This window comes from Mytilus californianus, unplaced genomic scaffold (genome assembly GCF_021869535.1).
Source record: "Mytilus californianus isolate M0D057914Y unplaced genomic scaffold, xbMytCali1.0.p SCAF_12, whole genome shotgun sequence".
NCBI lineage: Eukaryota > Metazoa > Mollusca > Bivalvia > Mytilida > Mytilidae > Mytilus > Mytilus californianus.
In genome coordinates, this window is record NW_026262604.1 from 13,641,257 (window position 1) to 13,664,993 (window position 23,737).

General features: G+C 34.0%; 2 protein-coding genes across 2 annotated transcripts in view; both read right to left on the reverse strand.

Moving 5' to 3' along the window:
* Positions 1–10,130, reverse strand: part of LOC127722292 (cell surface hyaluronidase-like) — a 40,000-nt gene extending 29,870 nt beyond the window's left edge. Inside the window, exons 1-6 of the mRNA XM_052229183.1 lie at positions 9,999–10,130; positions 5,726–5,948; positions 4,323–4,489; positions 3,155–3,314; positions 2,421–2,576; positions 42–263 (exon numbers count right to left, since the gene is read on the reverse strand). Of these exons, the coding sequence (XP_052085143.1) occupies positions 42–263; positions 2,421–2,576; positions 3,155–3,314; positions 4,323–4,489; positions 5,726–5,948; positions 9,999–10,130 (1,060 nt within the window). The remainder of the gene's footprint in view (positions 1–41; positions 264–2,420; positions 2,577–3,154; positions 3,315–4,322; positions 4,490–5,725; positions 5,949–9,998) is intronic.
* Positions 10,131–13,256: 3,126 nt separating this feature from the next.
* Positions 13,257–23,737, reverse strand: part of LOC127722293 (protein DDB_G0287365-like) — a 43,261-nt gene continuing 32,780 nt past the window's right edge. Inside the window, exons 18-26 of the mRNA XM_052229184.1 lie at positions 18,878–19,058; positions 18,060–18,278; positions 17,159–17,367; positions 16,449–16,619; positions 15,930–16,101; positions 15,519–15,575; positions 14,929–15,031; positions 14,317–14,427; positions 13,257–13,749 (exon numbers count right to left, since the gene is read on the reverse strand). Coding sequence (XP_052085144.1) covers positions 13,577–13,749; positions 14,317–14,427; positions 14,929–15,031; positions 15,519–15,575; positions 15,930–16,101; positions 16,449–16,619; positions 17,159–17,367; positions 18,060–18,278; positions 18,878–19,058 — 1,396 coding nt within the window. The 3' untranslated portion in view covers positions 13,257–13,576. The remainder of the gene's footprint in view (positions 13,750–14,316; positions 14,428–14,928; positions 15,032–15,518; positions 15,576–15,929; positions 16,102–16,448; positions 16,620–17,158; positions 17,368–18,059; positions 18,279–18,877; positions 19,059–23,737) is intronic.

The following is a 23,737-nucleotide window of genomic DNA, read 5'->3' on the forward strand; positions in this document are numbered from 1 at the left end:
TACCCAAAGTCTCATTTTATTTAAATTTCCGAATTTTCTACCTGGTTCCAATGTTTGTGCGTTATCAACTAGATCTATTATAGGATAAGCTCGGTCATGGTCGTAAACCAGAAAATCAACATATGTGGAACCCCATGAACCAGTCTTTACTTGACTGCTGACCACTATTTTCTGGTTTGCAGCGATTAAATCCATGGAAACGGTTGCGACACGAACATCATCGGCGGAATTGTTCAGATCTTCAACAACAGAACTGGTATCACCTTGAAATGAAGTGAAATGAAATATAACGTATAATTTTTGTTAACTTTATTTTCTTTAACATAATGTTGAAACACAACACAGAGTAAGTTCTTCCTCAAATCGTTAAGAAAGGTTAAGAAAGGTTACCTTAATATGTTATGACATTGGTCGCAATGAAATATCGTAATTTCGAATTTGAATCGAAACTATCACATGGTTAATCAAAACAATAATGTTGCTTCTTTGACGTCATATTACTATTAGTATACAATAACGCCAATGTTATACAATTGAACGATGTTACTTAAAGTGACTTTTTTTACCCAATAAAATAATTTCACTGAGTCAATAGGTAAAAGAAATATACAAATACTAGCTTTATGCCCCTACATAATCACGGATTTTTCTTACGAGTCCTTACGAATCGCACAAATTCAAGGATCTTAATTAACGATTTGGCCACTGTTACGACCGATTTAAGAGCTGTTACGAGTTATAACGAGGGATTTATGGTTTATTACGGATTTTTAGGAGTTACTACGAAGTATTAACGGCAAAATTCCAAGATTTTTTACGATTTGTCACGGATAACTACGAGCAATTTGCAGGCAATATACTAGCTTTTACTATTCATCGAAGAAGCTATGACGTATAAGTTACGACCTGTTTATGTGTTGTTACGAATTGTTAAGAGTTAGTTACAAGTATTTGCGAGTCTTGACTATTTCGCATCTGTTATACCTTTTCCCAATTCGTAAACAACACGGACCTATACGTAAAGTATATGTATCTATTCGTAGAGTACTCGTTACTTCACGTAAAGTGCTCGTAACAATCCGTAAAACAATCGTAAAATGACGTACACAAATCGTAAACTAACCGTAACAAGTTTGAGCTTTCTAAAATCTCTCTATCCTAATTTAAGGTAATATGTGTCCATGTGGTTGTTGATTTAGTATTGGGGATGTGGTATTTTTAGATATTGATTGATATAAAATGGATGTCTTAGACTTGGAATATCAATTTTTGTATATATATTAAGATGAACTTTTCTGAAATTTTAAACTGGCTGTTCAGTGATAGTTGTCAATGTGTTTTTGTGGAGTGTGGTTTTCTAGTTCTTTCAGCTGGTCATTTACTTGCGATTTTGATTGCTAGTTCTGTATATAATTTATTCAGATATAATTGGATGTTTAGGTATGTTGATTAAGAGTAACATGATTTCGAGTGATGAAGACAATAACCATCAAAACCAAGGCATTTGCAAATATCACGACTCTGGAGGTGTGCCTAGATTGGCAGAGGTTATAAAATACAGATAATGCATTTTTGTAAACATTGTTTAGCAAAACAAATCGTGCATATTGCAGATTAACAAAGCAAATAAACACGTATTAACAATTGATATTTCAATATTGAATTTCAGTGTGCAATATATGCATAATAAAACGAACATGTATTAATGACAGTTGATCGGAACTGAAATACACATAGTTAATTTTCCGGCATTTGATGTCTTATCCTGAGACGAGAAAAGTCTGTAATTCTTTATCTCATTCAAACCAATAGCTGTTGCTGTATCTCAGTCGCATCATAAAGCAACCAGTCAGGATCTATATGTGATAAGTAATTATTTCAAGATGGCGTGTATATCGACTGAAACCAATAGCTCCGCACCGTGATGCGAAGCAACAAATCGTTAAAAGAAATTTAACGAGTTATTTACGGATTCTTGCGAGCACTTTACGGATGATTACAACTTGTTGCGATCGGTTTTCGAGCGGTTAACGATACTTACGGATTGGTACCGGTTATTTACGGGAAAAGATTTTTGTCTTGTCAAAAAATTTGCCTTTCCTTTTACGGATATTCAAAAGTGTCTGCGAGTTGTGGCGAGTTATTTACGGATACCAGCGAGCTATTTACGGATGCTTGTGATTAACTACGAGTTGGCGATCCGTAAGGACTCGCAAGAAAAATCCGTGTATGTGAAGGGGGCATTAGAAAGAGAAAGTTTTTTTTAGAATAAATATTATAAACAGCTTATGTACAAAAAAATATGCCTTTTCAATAAATTTTCATCTCATTGTCATGAAATACTTAAAAGTTGTTTTTCCTTTTCCTAAAATTCTAAAATTGGAAAAAGACTAGTTTAATGAAAACCGACTATTGTTCACCTTTAATAACCATGAATGTATACGCATCGTCACTGTCTACATCTCTTATTCTAGTAGCTCCCAACGACTCAAGTTTGGCATATACGCCTGATAGGTCAGCTGTGCCAACCAATGTCCTCAACAAGGCAATGCCAACAACACTTCCTGCAGATATACCTAAAATACAAAATAATAGATTTATCTAACTTCAAAAAATTGTGTTCAAAATTATTGGCAAAACGAGTATAGGCAATTACACAAAAAGTATGATATTGATATATTGAAAATTTTCGAAAGAGGGTTACCTTGCTTTCGCTAATTCTCCCAATACGAAAAATAAGACGAAGAGAAACTGACAATTAATGCCATGGCAAAAGCCGGAAAACAAAACAAACAGCAACACACAACAATACATAGAAAACTAACGACAGGACAATAAAAACCACACCAATAAAATAGGAATGATCCTGGAAAATATTTTTTTATTTGAAGGAGATTAACATCATGGACAAACCAAAAAAATAATATAAAACCTAGCGACCATGTTTGTTTGTGCTAGAAATAGCGAAAGTTTAAATCCGCGAAAATTCCTCTGTAGTTAGTTTACGGTAATTTTTGTCTCCTTGACTTAATATAGGAACGTTCCACCCCCCCCCCCCCCCTTTCCACCCCCCGCCCAAAAAAAAAGTGGGATTAATTAGATATTACGTCGCACCTAACCCTTCATCCAAACGACCGTTATAAAGATGACTTACTGTCAATAAAGGGATCAAACTCTGTCATTCCCCTGTTCGTCCAGTACTCGTTCTGACCAGACAGATAGAACACTTCCTTCTTGATGACGTGTTTTGATGATGCATTAAACTCAGTCACGCGTAAACCACTAAACCAGTCTTTATCTGTTCCAGATGTTTTCTGAAATATAAAAAAAAGGAACTGTTTCGACCACCACATTTTAGCCTGTAACAATTTAAGCGTCAACCACCACCACATGTTTGCCTGTAACATGCCATGACATCCGGACCATGCGTTGTCCGTTGTTTCTTTTGCTTAACGTTTTTTTCGGAGCAGACTGGGTTTGGTAGTTTACGCAGTCTTTTTTTTCTGTCCTTTATATTTTGGCCATTCCTGTTACCCGTTCTATGTTTGATTGATATCTTCCGAGTCTATTTTTGATTTTTCATGATTTGTTTTTCGTAATAGTTTAACTTTCACTTGTATTGTTATAAAACATGCGCAAGAAAAAAATGGTGGATTGAGAGATTATTATATCCTATGCAGTATGTTTAATCCGATTTCATTGGTGAACGTTATGAAAACCAATATATTTATACATGTATACACACTATTCGTGCTATCACGATTAAAAATTCCGTAAAAAAGTTAATAGAATTGATCGGACTATTTCGTTCATTACGTAATAATAACATTACATGTATGTTTCATTATAATACGTTATTTTGATTGGCTAGCAGCAATCTCGCGTCATTCTGACATTATGAAATGTAACATTCATGATGACACGAGCTTCCACAAAAAAGTGCACAGGTAAATAAAAGAAAAACTTGATAGAAATCGTGTTTCCATGATCCTAGTAAAAAAATGTAATTATAAGTATTGAATGCTTCTTTTATTAATTTTATAGGACGTAAAAGCGTTGACCGTGCGCACATTTTTAGAATAAAGCGCGGAAACAAAATGTACTTTGGTCAACGCTTTTACGACCCAATAAATTTACAAAAAGAAGCATTCAATTTTTAAATAAACAGAAACAAATGTTATTTTACGTAGTTTTGACTGAATTTAGATTACGAGCAAGTCTGGACCGAGTTTACACACACATTTAAATAAAAATCCTTTTAATAACCTTTATTTTTATTATGAACTAAAATTGTACTTTTAAAATATATTTTCGACACTTACCTGATGTTGGAAAAAAATTCCGTCTCCGACTTTAAGAGGATTAAGTGTTTTATCAAGTTTTGTCCATGATAATTTGTCCTTTCCATGAAGCTCTAATGTACCACCTTGGGCGACACAAACAAATTTCTGACCACAGTGACCGAAATCCGGGACTTCATTTCTAATACCTTCCAAAGTATGAAAATAATTAGAAATAGAAATAATTCATTAATAAATTTGTTGTTATTAGGATATTTATTACTTTCAATAATTGTTTTGTTTTGTTTTGTTTTGTTTTGTTTTGTTTTGTTTTGTTTTGTTTTGTTTTGTTTTGTTTTGTTTTGTTTTGTTTTGTTTTGTTTTTGTTTTGTATTGTTTTGGTTTGATTTGTTTTTTTTTGAAAAATTGATTATTAGGTGAACTTATCTAAATTTCAAATATTTTCTTTCGTGCCGTGACGAGCGATTACTTTCTTTAATTGGAAATTCCATGCATAATAAAAATGTTAAGTAAGTTGAAAACACAGGAAAAATTCCCTTAAACCATTGACAAGGTAATGAGCATGTATGAAAAACATCCGCGTGCATTTTTCCTTTTTCAAATGTATCAAAACTATTGAAAAAATAAAAATTTAAATATATATATTAATGTATTTTTTCTCACTCTTGATACTAAACGGTATCCGCTTTTAGAAAATAAAATATAATATACATTTGTTGACACATTTGATGCACTATATATACATTTAAAATACACTATAATATATATATTTTTTGAAAGTAATGGGGGTTAACAGAATTTTAATTGCACAAACAAATAAAAGAATAGAGAAAAATTGACAGCAAGAGAAAGTGGCCTTAAAATTAAAGAATAGAGTAATAGAGTGATGAAGGGCTACCACCTCCACCCCCCTCCCCCCCCCCCCCCCCAAAAAAAAAAAACACACCACACAAATCAAGACCCTAGGTTATGATGAAAACGGTTCAAATTTTGGGAAAAGTATGACACCAGAAATGAAAAGCCCCCAAAAGACCTCCAGTTATTATACACCAGATACTATTTTTGGAAAGGTATTACACACTGCATGTTTGGACAAAATTGATAAACTACTTATAAAGTACTATACGACATGTTTAGAATCAATCTAATAGTTATACCGAATAGAAACTGAGAGAAAATCTGAAACAACCGAGCCGTAAAGGAGCGAATGGTTGAGACCAAGAATATAAAGAATAGAGAATAATGGACAAATCTATAAAGAATACAGAAAAATTGCTTAAAAAATTAAAGAATACCGAATTGAAGGACCCCCACCGAGACCCTCATACTAATTTTGAAGAATAATTTTGACGTTTAGGGTTGATGTCAATTCCCATTTTCAAAATTTCTCTCTGCAAATGTCTTATCTTAAGCTATTTTCATACCTTTGAGAATAATTTCAGTCTTTGCATTGAATTTACAATCTTCTGATCCGATCTCCATTTTCCCCTGTATCAGAATGGACCGTGTCCTGATGACAGTATTTTTCCCAGAATCCCACACCAGTCGTCCATTGGATTGTATAGTGATAGTGTTTACAGCAAGATCAACATCTAGTTTGACGTTCATTCCAGCTTTGATTGTAACATCCGAATTTGTTGTAGGGACCTTTGTACACAGATAAAATTAATGATAATCAAAATTATTACCTTAATTAAGTGTGTCCATTATACGGATGAAGAAAGCAGATGAGCTGCGAAGTCAGTACTTTGGCACAGATATGATTTATAACAAACCTTTCTTAATTTCCGTTTATAAATTTATGAATTAAGAAACTACACATGTAAGGTTCCATCTGCCTAAAGTAAAGTTGACTTTAGATGGATTTTGCTATTTTTTTGAGGTCCTTTTTTGGTTATATTGCTCTTCAACTGTTTCAGTTGTATACATCCTTGACTTTCAAATGTTCAGCTCTGAACGTTCCCGATGAAGGTGAATTCAGAAAAGCGCTTCGGACGCATACTATTTATAACGTGTTGTTTTCATATTTTACAGCACTGAATTAATAGCGCTGCTGGTGGACTAGCAGTGCCCGAGAGTATCATCAGTTCAGTAGTCATTACTTTGGTATAGACATGATTTATAAAAAAAAACCTTTCTTAAATTGTTTTTATATTTCTTTCGATCAAAGGAGGGAAGTGAGTATATTCCATCTATACCCGCCACTTTGTTCTAATATCAAATTACCCTTAAAACAGATTGAGACGATATTATTTGTTACGTCCTTAAAAGATTTACAGGTGCTCCAGAAATAGTTCCAGCCAAGGAAATTACGGACAAACAAATTTGATAACGTTGATGGTGACGAAAAGTGCAGCCACAGTTGGTACTTTGTAATCTAGTAAATTGAATACGATTTTGATGACATTTTTAAACACAGTTTATGTTTTGATACAGTAGATTTAAAAGCAGTAATTATGATAGTTTATATCCGTTTGAACTTAAAAATTTATTTGTAAAAATAAATGCAATTGAAGTTCATTTGGTGTAACGTCATTAATTGTTTTAAAATAAATTCAGTATAAGTTCACGCAGTGTAACGTTATTAAAAGATGTCTCAATTGAGAGTTTAACATCCGTTCTACACCTAACGAGTGTTTATGGGATCAGTATATACTTTAAATACTTTCTTCTAATTAAAACATCTTAAATCGATCTCATCTATTCTATTAAAATCTGAACGACGGAACTAAAAATCATTCAAACCCCGGCTGAGTCAAACCACACCGTTGAACAAGTGATCGGTATGCTGGAGTTTTTTTTTATTGACAACATATTTGTTGAATTTGGAAGAGGACTATTCCAACATATTGTCGGCATTCCTATGGGAACGAACTGTGTGCTTCTCTTGTTGACTTCTTCTTATTTTCATATAAGTGAGAGTTCCTTCAGACACTTGTCAAAAACAAGATGATCAAAGAAGCCAGGTCATTTAATTTCACATTCAGATTCATTATATTTAATGTCAAAATGCCAGATTTTAATGGTTAATAGGAGGGAGACAATTTACTCTATCCCATGGCAAATACTCTATTACCCTTCATGGAGACGCTTGCTCAAGTGTGCGCTTTAATAAATACGGATGATTGTTATGTACAAGACGTCATAGTTTATTACTTTGAATTTTGAAATTTAATAGACGGTAATAACAGAACATTCAGTATAATAAATTAAATAACACATATCTGAGAGGGTGATACAGCAGATTGTTACCCCTCGAAAAGACATTGTCAACCTTGGCTTCGCCTCAGTTGTCAATGTTTTCTCGTGGTAACAATCTGCTGTATCCCCCTCTCAGCTATGTTTTATTTATATAATATTGATGATGTTCTTTCCATTAACAATTCAGACTTTTTTGATTGGATTACATTTAAATATCCTCCAAAACTAGAAATTTAAGAAACAACAGACACAGCTTTCTCCGCCTAATTTTTAGACTAGACCTCGAATTTGACATAAGCGGTCATCTCATGAATCTATGACAAACGAGATGATTTTTATTTTGAAATTATAAATCCCCTCCACTTTAGCAGCAATATACCAACTTCATTGGCATATGGGCTATACATTTCCCAACTCATTCGGTATTCAAGGGATTGCAGCTGCTACCCAGACTTTATAAAACGTTGCCAGTGTCTGAGCAGAAATTTGCAAATGATTTTTAATATTTCTAATTTTTCAAAAGAGTTCATTAAAAAGTTAAATTTTATTTTTTGATTCAATTCTATTTGCAATAATTCAACTCAATTCAAAAGTGTCATAAAAGACGATTGATTGACAAGTCGAAAATATGACCATGAATCAAGATGTACTTTCTACCTCAGTTCAAACGACTGTCTTATGAAGGACGCTGTTGTTCCAAAACAAATTCACCGACATAGAAATATTGTCTGAAACGTGACAATTTTCAGACTGAAAGTGTCAAACTACAAACCAGCAGCATACCGTAGCAGAGACGACGTTAAAGCTGTTTCGGAGTTTGTGAACGTGCGTGCTCCCCAAAGATTTCAATTTTAACAACCTTTCGTATTTCTACAAGCAGCACATGTTATATTTCATATTAAATTTTGAATCATCTGGTAATTATGTTAAGTAAACGTGTCTCTCATAACCTTATGAAAGATACAAAGCTTATAATGTTCTACACCAGATGCACGTTTCGTCTACAAAAGATTCACCAGTAACGCTCCGATCAAAACAGTTGATAGGCCAAATCTAATACGAAGTTGACAAGCATTAAAAACCAAAAACTCAAAAATAATGTTCCAAAGAAGCTAACAGAGGTTTTTATGGTAACTTTACTTTTAACAATGCTATACAATCTGTTATTGTTGGAGCAAATATTCTACACCCTTTCTTCCTTCAGGAACAAATACTATAAAATGTTTCCAGTGGAAATAATATCACAGATTATTAATATTAAATATAATGTTTAAATTGGCCCTAATATGACTCATATGGAATTCAAAACATCAACTCATATTAACCATACTTTTAATATGACTGTTTGGCCCGGTAAATATGTTTTTTCCATACGGACCAGCTGTATCTACTTCCTGTCATACGGACCAGCTGTATCTGCTTCCTGTCATACGGACTGTAGCTACTTCCTGTCATACGGACTGGTCATGCGGACTGTTTTGATTATTTAATAAAAGCGTTACGAACTTGCTGCTTCTGGTTTGGCCCATGTATTGATTCTCAGTCAGCTGTATTAGTCCTCGGCCCTACAGCCCTCGGGACCAATACAGCAGACCTTGAATCAATACATGGGCCAATACAGAATCAGCAAGTTAGTAACACTATATTATTATATGACTATAAATTTTCTGTTTTCTCATTGGCTAAAATCATAGGAAATCCTCTTTGATAAAACATTATATTATTAATCGAATATTTTTAAGGATTTGTGATTCGTCAAAACTTGATTCCATGTACATTTGTATTTACTCAGTTTGCACGCTAATAATGTTGTGTTTAGCTTTTCGTAGGTCAAAAACAACATATTGCACAGGACATACAGCATGTTACTAAAAATTCATTCTAGAAATCACCAGTTTTACATTCTTCATGCAATAGTTGTTGATTAATAATATAACAATTGTAGCCTTTGTTTGAGGTCAATACGAAGTTATATCGACCTAGAGAAGCATGTCGACCTCGGACTTCGTCCTCAGTCTATATGCTTCTATTAGGTCGATAAATATAGAATAATACATGGCAAAATCCGTATCGCATGCTGTATCACGAGGAACCAATATCAGTCCCGAGGGCCGATATCATGAAGATATAAGTTCATTGCTGGAGATGCAAAGTCCAGCGCTGGAGATGTAAAGTCCAGCGCTAGAGATGTAAAGTCAGGCGCTGTAGATCTGAAGTCCAGCGCTGTGGACATAAAGTCCACTTTAAAGTTGACTTTAAAACAAATAAGTTTTTATCTGTACGAGACCAAAAGGGTTTCGTGCTATTCCATGACAAATACGAAATCGTTATTCTTTTGATGATTCTACCTTTAAAATATGTGGCACCAATTTGTACTCATTAGAAGAGTAAATTAATCAGAAAAACTGTTCAAAGTACTGTAAAATTAAAGAACAAAAGAAAGAGCGTGAAAATTAAATTTAAGTGTAAATGGATGAAAAAAATAACATTAAATACCAGAAGTCCCTGGTCTGTCCAAGTGGTGCTGACTGACCATGGCTTTAAAGTGACGTCATCATCTGGACAACTGGTTGCAGTTACAACTACACATATATAACTAAAAACCACAAAACTAGCGGATACCCACATCCTTGAAGAACTGTAGATATTTAGACTGACAGGATGAATTATGTTTATATATACCGATCATTGAACCAGTAATTTTTTGAATGATTTAAATAAACGTACGTTGTTTTTTCTTTCGTTCGGACGATTTACATGCCTTAAAGTCTTAAGGTGGCTAAAATAGGTTTTAATATTTTTAAATAAACTTTTAAGATAAGTTATACTTTAGTTTGTCTTGCATGGTTCATTTGACTGACGTCAAAAGGATATAAGTACATGAAAATCATATAGGTAATTTTTATAGTGGAAATATTCATCCACCCATGAAGTAAACACAAACATACATGGCAGATCTTTGATAGTTTATTAATAAGTTATTTACATACCTTTTAGAGGACAGTGAACGATATAGTGCTTGATATAATGTAGTGACCAATTATAATTTTCAGTTGAAGACTGTATGAAAATCCTGTATGCTGATCTTTAGGGGGAAGACCATTTGATGTTCAAGAGAAAATGGGGAGGGCCGTAGTGGAGGACTCTTTGTGGACGAAATATAAATGTTCACCTATTGCTAGCCGAGTTTATTTTAACTTTTGAACACAATTAGTTTCATTTGTATTTTTGTTCAGCAGAAAAATCATTATCTTCCATCTTGGGCAAAGTTTTGTTTGATTTTTTACCAAGCTTAATTTTCTTCTTCCTCCCCTTCCAAAATCTTCATATTCTTATATCCCTTTAATAAAGAGTTAAGTAAGTTAACATGGGACCACATAGGGACAGATTGATTTATTGCCGTTTATTTAACGTCCAGTGGCAAATATTTCATGCATGTTCAGGACGATAAGAAATTAAAAGTAAATACAATTATAGGGATATAGATAGGTCATGTAATAAGGGTCGACCAGGATAAAAGGCGGAAAATTTGGACTGCCTCGGAAAATGAGGGTATATTTAATATGGACAAAATTAAGCCTAGAAACAGGACACATACGGATTTCAAAGAATTGTTGCAAAGTTTTCTAATGTGCAGAGTGTTACTCTCTCTACACGATGTATCTCATTTAACGCCCCCATTCTGACCGGACGTGGCTGCGTATTTATATAACCCACACAAACAAACGGACGCCCAACTATGGCAAGAGCACATGGATGGCAGTTAGGTATTGTACTGACTTCGTAGTTTGTGATTTAAATCATAACTCTTATCGAGTCGGAAGTAAAACAAAATACTGATTGTACATTAACTGAATTGAAATTAAAGTACATGACTTCTTGTTGACCAAGATTATTTGTTTCATAACTTAAACGGGTAAATATCTTTGGAGAAATAAATAAAACATTAGTCATTGAATGTTGTTTAATTGAAGTCAATCAATTGTAAAAAAATTGTTTAATGGTACAGCACTTAATTTTGTATTGAGATTTCATATTGATAACTGCAATTAAAAGTGTAAACCCTTTCCATAACTTTCCAAAATTCATAATTGATTTAACTTAAGTAACACGTGAATGATGCCAGATATTAACCTTGATTATTTTTACTACGTATGTTAATATACAGCAAAATTTTTTAATCATTTTAAACAAATATTATATACAGGATTTTGTCAAAATAAAACTATATGCAATGTTGAATAATGTTCATATTATTTGTTTACGCAGTCATGCACGTGACTGATTGGAAAAATAAAATTATTATGAAAGTTGTTTACCTGCAGGCAAGATTGTGATATCAATTTTAAAGCGGGAACAATACATGAGGAATTTTCTTCAGCTGGCCACTAGACAAAAAAGTGTACTAGTTCAGAAAAAATGGACGTCACACTAAACTCCGAAACATATAGATGAACCAAAATTTAAAAAAACATACAAGACTAACAAAGGTCAGAGGTTCCTAACTTGGGACAGGCTCAAACATGCGGCGGGTTAAACATGTTTTGTGAGATCTAAACCCTTCCCCTTTACCTCTAGCCAATGTAGAATAAAAAAAACCACATAGCAATACGCACAGTAAAACTCAGTTTAAGGGAAGTCCGAGTCCGATGTTAGAATAAGCAACAGACAAACAACAGTACACAAAACACAACATAGAAAACTAAAAACTCAGCAACCGAACCCCACCAAAAACCGAGGGTGGTCTCTGGTGCTCTGGAAGGGTAAGTAGATTCTGCACCCGTCGTGTTGATCATATAAACACAAATCTGTTGATAAGTCTAATTCGGTAGGTCACATTCCAAGAAAAGATGACGGGATATAAAGAGGTATATAGACGGCCAAATTCCTCTTCATTTCACAACAGGGCCATTTACAAATGGAGTCTCAGTCTTTCTTAAAATCACGGAATCCCAGCTCCATGTTTGAACGTTTACTTTCTAAACATATGTTGTCTTATTTCTAAACAGACGACCATATTATATACACCTACCGATAGCCCAAAAAAAAAAGATTTTAACAAAGTTTGAGTATTTAAAAATGTAAGAGAAGAAAATACTATACCAAAGCCAAAATCTGATGTCCCGGATACGAATTGTTTCATTTTGGTTCGAGCTGTTCTTTAATGTTAAATTTTAAAAAAGTTGCCTTCAACAGCATCATATAGCGATTATTTAAGGAAATATGTTATAAAATCAAATGATTTTTTTCTGTTTATGATTAGAGTATCTTATATCTAAATTTCTGATCAGTTAGATTTGAAACTTGTGTTGTTTAACCCTGTGAATGAAATAAATACAGTGGAAACAGTGGCGGATCCAGAAATTTTCATAAGGGGGCCCACTGACTGCCATACTAGGGACCCGCTTAGTCATGCTTCAGTGATTCCCTAAATAATCAACCAAATTTTTCCCACAAAAAGGGGGCCCGGGCACCCTGCCCCCCCTAAATCCGCCTCTGGGAAATTGACCCCTACCTCTTTCATAAGGAGATACCGTCAACCTGTAAATGTCCATTGTCTTTATTTATCAAATTATCAAGCTATCGTCACTAGCGTATACGTGACTGGAATAGACATAATGTTATATGCTTTTGCAAATACCATGGCAGAGGGGGGTAAACAAGATATATCATTGCGCATAAAACCCGGCTATGGTGAAAATATAAAAGAAAATACATGTGACAATTACACTAGCTATTCACCAATCAAAATCCAGGGTACTTATATTAGTTACAATTGCAGTCAAAATTGTTCAAATTATCGTTGAGAAATATATCTAGATTTACATTTAAAACTTTATTAAAAAAAATAATATCCTTGTACAAATTCACTGGTATTTCAAATATCCATATACTATAAATATCGCTGAATGTAAAAATTCATTAAGATGCCCTATCCTTTACATGTGTACACTTATTTCATTTAGAAATAAAGAAATTAATTTTTCTTCTTAGATTCATATTACAACAAAGGATTGTGTTTGCTGAACTTGCTTTGCGAGAGTCATTCAGTTTTTGGAAAAAGTAGCGAATCTTTAAAAACACATACTACAGGCTTCTTCCTCTTTAATTGAACCTGAGCAATATTTTCCGCCATATTGTGGAAACGGCTTGTCACATGATCTTTGTCTTTCTCTGTAACCTTGACAACCGGAAGTTACAAGGCATGTGCTCCATGAAGTCCAGTCTGCAAATCCGCCATCAATAGCTGTAATATAATGAAAAAAAAGAGGATTTCAAAATTTTTTTTTTTTTTAAATTATCAAATCATACTCGGAATATTTCAAAGAATTGTAATATTTTATTGGACATAAATGCCCTCTAACATAGATCAAACACGGATTGCCATCGGTTCCAACATGCGGTTCCTTATCTGTCGTCAGTAAAAAAAATCATACGCGGGAACTGCATGGTCCTTAATTTCAGTATTCTTTAAATTTCTAGGACATTTTTCCTTATTTTTAAAAATAATGCTCATTTTGTAAAATTCTCATGAAAATGATTCTACAATTAAAACTTTCTGTAATTAGATAATTTCTTTTTTCTGTACATCCTTAATTTCTGTAATTAGTATTATATTACTTTATTCTTTAATATTCCACAATAATTCTCACATTTTTCTCTATTCATTATTTTATTTGCCTATTATTCTCTATTCTGTAAACCCCATCCAGACCGTCTTACATGATGTATGGATGCGACTATTTCAAAATTCAAATAGCTCCACGTAACAATACCTATAAAATTTATGACGCAATGTAAAAAAAATACTTACGACACGGTTTATCATTACAAGTAATAGTCACAACAGGGGGTCCAGTACAGTCAGCACCTCCGTTCGTCGGGGACGGGTTATTACAGTACCTGTACATGGATTTAGTGCCTCCTATAAATTGTTAACAAAAATCCATTAGTGAAAAATACTATACAATATTTCTTTTGCCATTAGTATACTCAACAACATGTACATGTAGCTTTTGTTCAGACTAGTACGTTCCATACAGGGAATTCAATTTCTTCTTAATGTCTACTCCTTTTATTATTTAACTTTGTTTGTTTTCTTTTTTAACATCACATAACATTAAAATACAGCTATAGCAATTTTGTATGAAATGATCATACTATAAGTTTGATACTATTTCTACTGCGCTCTCCATTTTATTGTACCTTAAGCTATTAAGTTGAGTATTTATAAATCATTTTGAAGGAGATATAACGTCAAGTTTTGTTTGTTTGCTTTTTTGCAATACATGAATCATTGAACCGAGTCTGCAAACACAATGACTAAGACATGCAATGTAACATGATTGAAATTAAAAACTTATTTATTGTAGGAACGTAAAGGCTATAAATTTATGCGTGTTGAATTGCAATATATACCACTGACCTGCACACGTGACAGAACATTCCATATAATCCGACCAATCAGAGAACCCGCCGTCTGTTATTTGTCTTGACGAAAACGGAAGTTGTGAGCCAGCTCCCCAGTCCTACAAATTGCAATAGTAATGTTAGTTATCGTTCATACCTATTGTGATGTGCCCCTCGAAGAACATGCAACGCTTATCCCTTCCAAACCAACCTATCTGTTTTTCCAGGATCCATGGTTTGTTTGTGACCCCTGGATTTTTCATTCTTAAAATGTATGTGGTGCAAAAGTCTTGGTATATATAAGACAATATTAAGATATGATGTCAATACTTCATTTTCATTGACATGATTTCAGTTGACCAAGAAAACAAGTCCGTCTGATGTAGCTACATTTTATAATTACCTGAATGTTGAGAGCTAAGCAATTAAAGGAAACTGACCTCTTACCACTGTTAATTCGAACCACTGCTATTTTGCATATATAATTGAGAATCATACTTACCACAGGAGGAGCTTTTGATATTGCTGTCATTTCCCTTGAGAATCATACTTACCACAGGAGGAGTTTTTGATGTTGCTGTCATTTCCCTTGAGAATCATACTTACCACAGGAGGAGCTTTTGATGTTGCTGTCATTTCCCGTTCATCAGTTTTCATTTTACCCTGCAAAACACAACGTTCACTGGACGTGTAAATACTATTGTGATCCTGACAAAATTTTGTTTTAAAAATGACTTTTGATTTTTATTGATAACAATTTGAAGTAACTGAGTATGTATAGACATGATAGAATGAATATTGATATTTTACCTTTGGTTGTACAAAATGTATCATTGCATTTGTTTGTGAATTTACAAGCTGCTCCCTTCCTCTGAAACCCCTGCCAAATATAAACCATAATAAAAAATATATGCTTTTCCAGAGTTTTCCGAATACAATCAATCATATAAGTTTTACTATGGAATCAATATTAAATATTCATTCTATCTTTAAGGAAATATGGTTTTTCACACTTACACCGCTTGATTTTCTGTAAGTACCCGGGTCGACGTAAGTTCTGTGTTGACAATTACCATTTGTTCTATCCCCTGAAAGGACAGTCACTTGTAGAACCGGACATTCTCCTTCACAATCAGTTGTACAACTACGGCTTCGTGTTCTATAGCTGATGAATTTTACAAATAACATCCTAAAATTGTAAGATATAAAAAAGGAGATGTGGTATAATTGCCAATAAGACAACTTTCCATCAGAGTTTAAATGAAGTTGTAAGGTTTTAAATCATTAAAAACATAAATTCGCATATTTTTTTCTTCTTTTGAGCACATAAATTGCGTATAATGTGAATTTATCAAAAGAGAGTGTTTGCTTAACGAACAGCGTTAAATATGTTTAGGTTTTTTTTAAGGAACAAATTAACAAACGGTTAAGTATTCTGAGTAAAGCAGTTGAGTAAACGTTTAAAGTCATGACTATGCTATATCTAAAACAAAACTAGAAGTGTAAATAAATATAACCTTTCGGTATTGAACTTACCCTATCGACTTATCCCAGAAGTATCTATCACCAAGTGTGTCGTTGTCTAATTCTTTAAGTGATGACACCTGCATCCATAATTTTGTTTCTGGTCTCCACAATGGCGACCATGTGTATAGCTTGAACGTTGCATCAGTTGGCAAACAAATACCCAATCGAACATGGTTATGTCTATCAAGGAATACAAATAACCGTTATATATAACCACTGTAAGTGACGTCAAATTTTTATTGAAATTAACAATCAATGAATATACTTCGAAGTTTTAACATAAGAGTTTATTTAATAAAAGTAACGAAACAGCAACGAACTTATACATAAACATGGAGAAGATCTAAAGTTTGTCATACGTACAATTACGCATTAAATTCATCAAAAACCCCGATCAGAAAGTTGAAGTAGCACAATAAAGAAATTGAGCAACACAAAACAACTATAGTTTAAAAGTGTTGTGAATACATTAATAACGGATTATTTCGAATTATAAAATTGTATTCATGAGCATACATTATGAAGGTAAATCTTAAATTCAAAGACCTTTTACTTACCTCTCTTCAGAATTTATTATTTCACATGAAATATTTTTCTCATGATAAATTTTTACTACTTATTAAGCATTAACTTTCTTTATTCTTTCTTAATTAACTTCAGATATTTTATATACATATTACTGAAAAATGATTAATATATTTTTAATAATATATACATACTTCTCAATACCATAGCCTCTTATAATGAAGAATCTAGGAATCTGTTTAGTCCAGTGAAGTGTGTAACTATGGCTGCCACCAAGAATTGTCATGAAATCTGCTGTATAATTATCGTATAAAGTTTCAGGAAAATCTGGTTCATCGTCTCGAACCATAATAGCCTCGGTTTGTCCTCGGTCAGGAGAATTGCGGTCTATATCTACATCTAACTATATCATGAAGAAATTAAAAAAATAAATACTAAAAGGAGTTATGGGTCATAAATTGATTACAACAACGTAACGACAAAAAATTAACTAAACACTCCCAGAGAGCAACATTTTACAGTAGTTTTAAAGGATGTCAAGCTCAAATATTTGAAGTTTAACAATATTTCTAATGTTATTACATATATTAGAATAACATTACAAATATTATTTACTCATTTTAGTTTGTAAAATCCTCCTACAGATCATGATAAATACTTTTTAAAGACATCCTCGTTGATCGAATATTTACGTTTGGTAAGTGTAAGTCAATCGAAGACTACCACGCTCACTGTCCGTTAAGAACACTTGAAACAACTCTTTGCGGGGTCCGTAGGTGGCCTGTTGCAAGGCAAAATTTCTGTCCCTATCGTCTATACCCTCATTTTCCAGTGACAGTCCCAATTTCTCCATCTTCATTCCTGACGGCCTCTATAAAAGGGCTACCTAATGTATTTATTGTTAATTTGTTCTCGTGCTATACACGTACGAAACATTTGCCACTGACGTTAAACAACCAACAATCAATCAATGTGAGTCAATCGATGTTTTGATCTTAATCTTTACTGATTTAATTTGATGTTATTTGTTTAGCAGTTAAACAAATGTAGCTGTCAATCATTTGCTATTAAATTTAATATCTAGCAACATCCCACCTTTCCATATTTATGTGGACAAACTGCCATGTTCCAATTTCTTCTGTATGTACATTCGGAAGTCGTATAGAATCGTCCAGGCTTGACAACCTGTTTTCTAGATGTGTATGACGTCACTGATCCATCCTCATCCCGGAATGTAGCTCCTTTATCCCCATCCAGATTACCAAATCCATGAACTGTTGTGTTCCCGTCATAAACACGGTTTCCTTCTAATGGCTACCAGAAGAAACATATATATTGTCATTAGATAAATGGTAAGTGTCTAAATATTAAAGGGAGTTATTATAATTATTCGCCGGTTATCGATTCAGTGATCACCACATAAACTGTGACAGGATGAAAGCATGCGCACATTAAGAACTGTTTTTTTTTTAATTAGTCAAAGAGCTCGAAAAGGGGAAGTCTCAATCTTGGTTTCATTAATTTTAAAGTGATTAAAAACAATTTGGAAAGCAAGCGTGTTTTCATTGAGTCAGTTCCAAATGATATTCAAGGCAAACAACAATCCACCGATCAGGGATGCAGGTGCAAAGCATGGTATTAATAAAAGGAAATTATCTTTTTACAAAATATTTAGAATAAGAAAGAAGAAAATATTTTTTAAAAATATTATAAGAAAGGAAAATAATAAGAATATTTGATATCTTGTATATTAATACATTATTACATACAAGTAATTAGACGAATTCACAAGCACTTCGATTAATAATATTGGCTGCAATACATTTTTGAAAGTTCCTATTTCACCAAAGGCAGATGTGATAATACTTTACAAATATTAAATATTCTGTTTGTTTACCTCCAACTATACTCACATCACTAAAACCAAACAGAATGTCTGTCATAGCACTAGCAGGAGAACTGGAAAATTGATTTTTCCGACGAAATCCGATGGCTGCAGAAGTGTAATTCTTTGTTGATTTAAAATCATTGAACCATATCTTATCAGCGTACACAGGTCCGTCATAGAATATCAGACCAATGATTGGGAATTGGCTGAAAAGATTAGATTAATATAAGGCAGGTGAAAGAGGACGAAGTCCGTATTACGAATTTTATTTTCATTTTATTATTGTCAGTGTAATCAGATATGCAAAGTTGCGGGAAATCGTATAACTTACAACATGGCAGCGTCCGTCAACATTATACAATTATTGACTTTTGAACCAGACTCAAGCTAGCGAACAATAAGCCAGCGAACAATAAGAAATACGCGCCAAACTGACCACGCCTTAAAACCGAAGACTTATATTAACCTGAAACGTCCTTTGAAATCTGATGACAATCATTTCCAGTAGAAAGACATTTTCACACAGAAAAACAGATTTTATATATATATCAGCCCAACAGTGTTAGATCTGTAAATTTGCTTTCGCAAATTATTAGTTCTTCCCTCGCCGGGATTCGAACTCATGCTACTGAATTATCGTGACACCAATATATATATATATATATATATATATATAGTTTGGGCTTGTATTATATTTGCCTTCGGGTTTATATGATCCGTTCATCCTATTTTGACTCCTCAAAATTCAAGAGTCAATCCCAAATTGAGGTAAATTGTATGGCTTTCCAAATACCGTTTCGATTCCTAACATCACTGAAGAGACATTAATTGTCGAAATCCGGATATGGTGTACAAAAACCTTTGCACCTTTTGTTTGCGGTATACCATCTTTTCCGCAAGTTTATTGTTTTCTGTTTAGTATTAAATTTATAATTAAGATCCATTTATTACATCGGTGATCCGTTTATTTGGCAATCGCCAATGGCAGTCAGCAGGGTTTAAGAACATTTGTTGTTCGACCTGTTAGTCAAATGCGTTTTGTTAAAATATACTTTTTCACATTTTTGGTCTTTTGGAAAATGTTGTTTGTGCTGTATTTAGACCCCTCTAACAAGAAATTTGTTTTGCATGCACACGTATAAAAATTGCGGTTTTTATCCAACGCAATCATAGGTTTGAACGTTGTTTTCAATTTAGACTTGTTTATATTTTTTTCGTTTGGGCTTGTATTATATTTGCCTTCGGGTTTATATGATCCGTTCATCCTATTTGCTCCTCAAAATTCAAGAGTCAATTCTAAATCGAGGTAAATTGTATGGCTTTCCAAATACCGTTTCGATTCCTAACATCACTGAAGAAACATTAATTGTCGAAATCCGGATATGGTGTACAAAAACCTTTGCACCTTTTGTTTGCGGTATACCATCTTTTCCGCAAGTTTACTGTTTTCTGTTTAGTATTAAATTTGTAATTAAGATCCATTTATTACATCGGTGATCCGTTTATTTGGCAATCGCCAATGGCAGTCAGCAGGGTTTAAGAACATTTGTTGTTCGACCTGTTAATCAAATGCGTTTTGTTAAAATATACTTTTTCACATTTTTGGTCTTTTGGAAAATGTTGTTTGTGCTGTATTTAGACCCCTCTAACAAGAAATTTGTTTTGCATGCACACGTATAAAAATTGCGGTTTTTATCCAACGCAATCATAGGTTTGAACGTTGTTTTCAATTTATACTTGTTTATATTTTTTCGTTTGGGCTTGTATTATATTTGCCTTCGGGTTTATATGATCCGTTCATCCTATTTTGACTCCTCAAAATTCAAGAGTCAATCCTAAATTGAGGTAAATTGTATGGCTTTCCAAATACCGTTTCGATTCCTAACATCACTGAAGAGACATTAATTGTCGAAATCCGGATATGGTGTACAAAAACCTTTGCACCTTTTGTTTGCGGTATACCATCTTTTCCGCAAGTTTATTGTTTTCTGTTTAGTATTAAATTTATAATTAAGATCCATTTATTACATCGGTGATCCGTTTATTTGGCAATCGCCAATGGCAGTCAGCAGGGTTTAAGAACATTTGTTGTTCGACCTGTTAGTCAAATGCGTTTTGTTAAAATATACTTTTTCACATTTTTGGTCTTTTGGAAAATGTTGTTTGTGCTGTATTTAGACCCCTCTAACAAGAAATTTGTTTTGCATGCACACGTATAAAAATTGCGGTTTTTATCCAACGCAATCATAGGTTTGAACGTTGTTTTCAATTTAGACTTGTATATATATATATATATATATATATATATATATATGTTTAAAACAACATAATTTTTCTTGACAGCCGAGCATCTCTTATAGGATTTTCAAAATTAATTTTAGCTACTCCTCTTTCTTTTAATTACCTTTGATTACAAACGGCTTTCTTTATAATAATGATAAAAATAATAAAAGTAGCCCGTACTTATCTAGTGTAAAGATGAAATTAAATCCACATACTGATAGGCTTTTGAAAAGAATAAGAAAAAAGATACCGTTTTTGGAACGTCAAGTACAGAATTTTGCATCCAGAATTATAGGTTGAAGTAAAAGCTAATAAATATCCACAGTTTCCGTTCTGGTACGATTGAAAACTTGTTATTTATTTATTACATTTCAATAGGAAATGTGTTTTATGTGACAGTTAATTTAACCGACAAAAAGTTCAAATCCAAGATTATTACAGCTTTTCATAAAGGCATGTCCCTTGCACTGATTCGACTTAACAAAAAGGGTTTATCACAACGAAATAATTCAGTTTAACATTAGAACAATAATCGGGGAACGGTTCAAAGGCGGGTTATAATGACCCTACCCTTCCTAAAAAAGTTACTACGGCAAAGCTTTTGTCCACACTAGGTACAAATGATAGGCAATTGCATAAGGTTGCCTGGACCCAAAGACCCAGGTGATTAAAGTTACGGAAATTTTATTATTGAGGTCCAAAGTTAGGGTATGGTGACCCAACCCCCTCCTTTCTTTAATTCATAAAAAAGTCCCTACGGCAAAGCTATTGTCCACACTAGGTACAAATGATAGGCAATTGCCTAAGGTTGCCTTGACCCAAAGTCCCAGGTGGATAAATTTACGGAACTTTTATATTTGAGGTCCAAAGTTGGAGTATGGTGACCCAACCCCTTCCCTTCTTTAATTCATAAAAAAGGCCCTACGACAAAGATCATATCCACACTAGGTGTAACAGATAGGCAATTGCCTAAGGTTGCCTGGACCCAAAGACCCAGGTGGGTAAAGTTACGGAACTTTTATAATTGAGGTCCAAAGTTGGGGTATGGTAACACATCCCCCTCCTTTCTTTAATTCATAAAAAAGTTCCTACGGCAAAGCTATTGTCCACACTAGGTACAAATGATAGGCAATTGCCTAAGGTTGCCTGGACCCAAAGATCCAAATGGATAAAATTACGGAACTTTAATAATTGAGGTCCAAAGTTGGGGTATGGTGACCCAACCCCTTCCCTTCTTTAATTCATAAAAAAGTCCCTACGACAAAGCTTTTGTCCACACTAGGTACAAACGATAGGCAATTGCCTAAGGTTGCCTGGACCCAAAGACCCAGGTGGGTAAAGTTACGGAACTTTCATATTTGAGGACCAATGTTTGGGTATGGTGACCAAACCCTCTCCCTTCTTTAATTCATAAAAAATGTCCCTACGGCAAAGCTTTTGTCAACACTAGGTATAAATGATAGGCAATTGCCTAAGGTTGCCTGGACCCAAAGTCCCAAGTGGGTAAAGTTACGGAAATTTTATAATTGAGGTCCAAAGTTGGGGTATGGTGACCCAACCCCCTCCCTTCTTTAATTCATAAAAAGTCCTTACGGCAAAGCTTTTGTCCACACTAGGTAAAAATGATGGGCAATTGCCTAAGGTTGCCTGGACCCAAAGACCCAGGTGGATTAAGTTACGGAACTTTTATAATTGAGGTCCAAAGTTGGGGTATGGTGACCCCCCCTTTCCCTTCTTTAATTCATAAAAAAAGTCCCTACGACAAAGATTATATCCACACTAGGTACAAACGATAGGCAATTGCCTAAGGTTGCCTGGACCCAAAGTCCCAAGTGGGTAAAGTTACGGAACTTTTATAATTGAGGTCCAAAGTTGGGGTATGGTGACCCAACCCCCTCCTTTCTTTAATTCATAAAAAGTCCCTACGGCAAAGATATTCTCCACACTAAATACAAATGCTAGGCAATTGCCTAAGGTTGCTTGGACCCAAAGACCCAGGTGGATAAAGTTACAGAACTTTAATAATTGAGGTCCAAAGTTGGGGTATGGTGACCTAACCCCTTCCCTTCTTTAATTCATAAATAAAGTCCTTACAGCAAAGCTTTTGTCCACACTAGGTACAAATGATAGGCAATTGCCTAAGGTTGCCTGGACCCAAAGACCCAGGTGGGTAAAGTTACGGAACTTTTATAATTGAGGTCCAAAGTTGGGGTATGGTGACCCAACCCCTTCCCCCCTTTTTAATTCATAAAAAAAGTCCCTACGACAAAGCTTTTGTCCACACTAGGTACAAATGATAGGCAATTGCCAAAGGTTGCCTGGACCCAAAGACCCAGGTGGGTAAAGTTACGGAACTTTTATAATTGAGGTCCAAAGTTGGAGTACGGTGACCAAACCCCCTCCCCTTTTTAATTCATAAAAAAATTCCCAACGGCAAAGCTTTTGTCCACACTAGGTGTAACAGATAGGCAATTGCCTACGGTTGTATGGACCCAAAGACCCAGGTTGGTAAAGTTACGGAACTTTTATAATTGAGGTCCAAAGTTGGGGTATGGTGACCCAACCCTCTCCCTTCTTTAATTCATACGAAAAGTCCCTACAG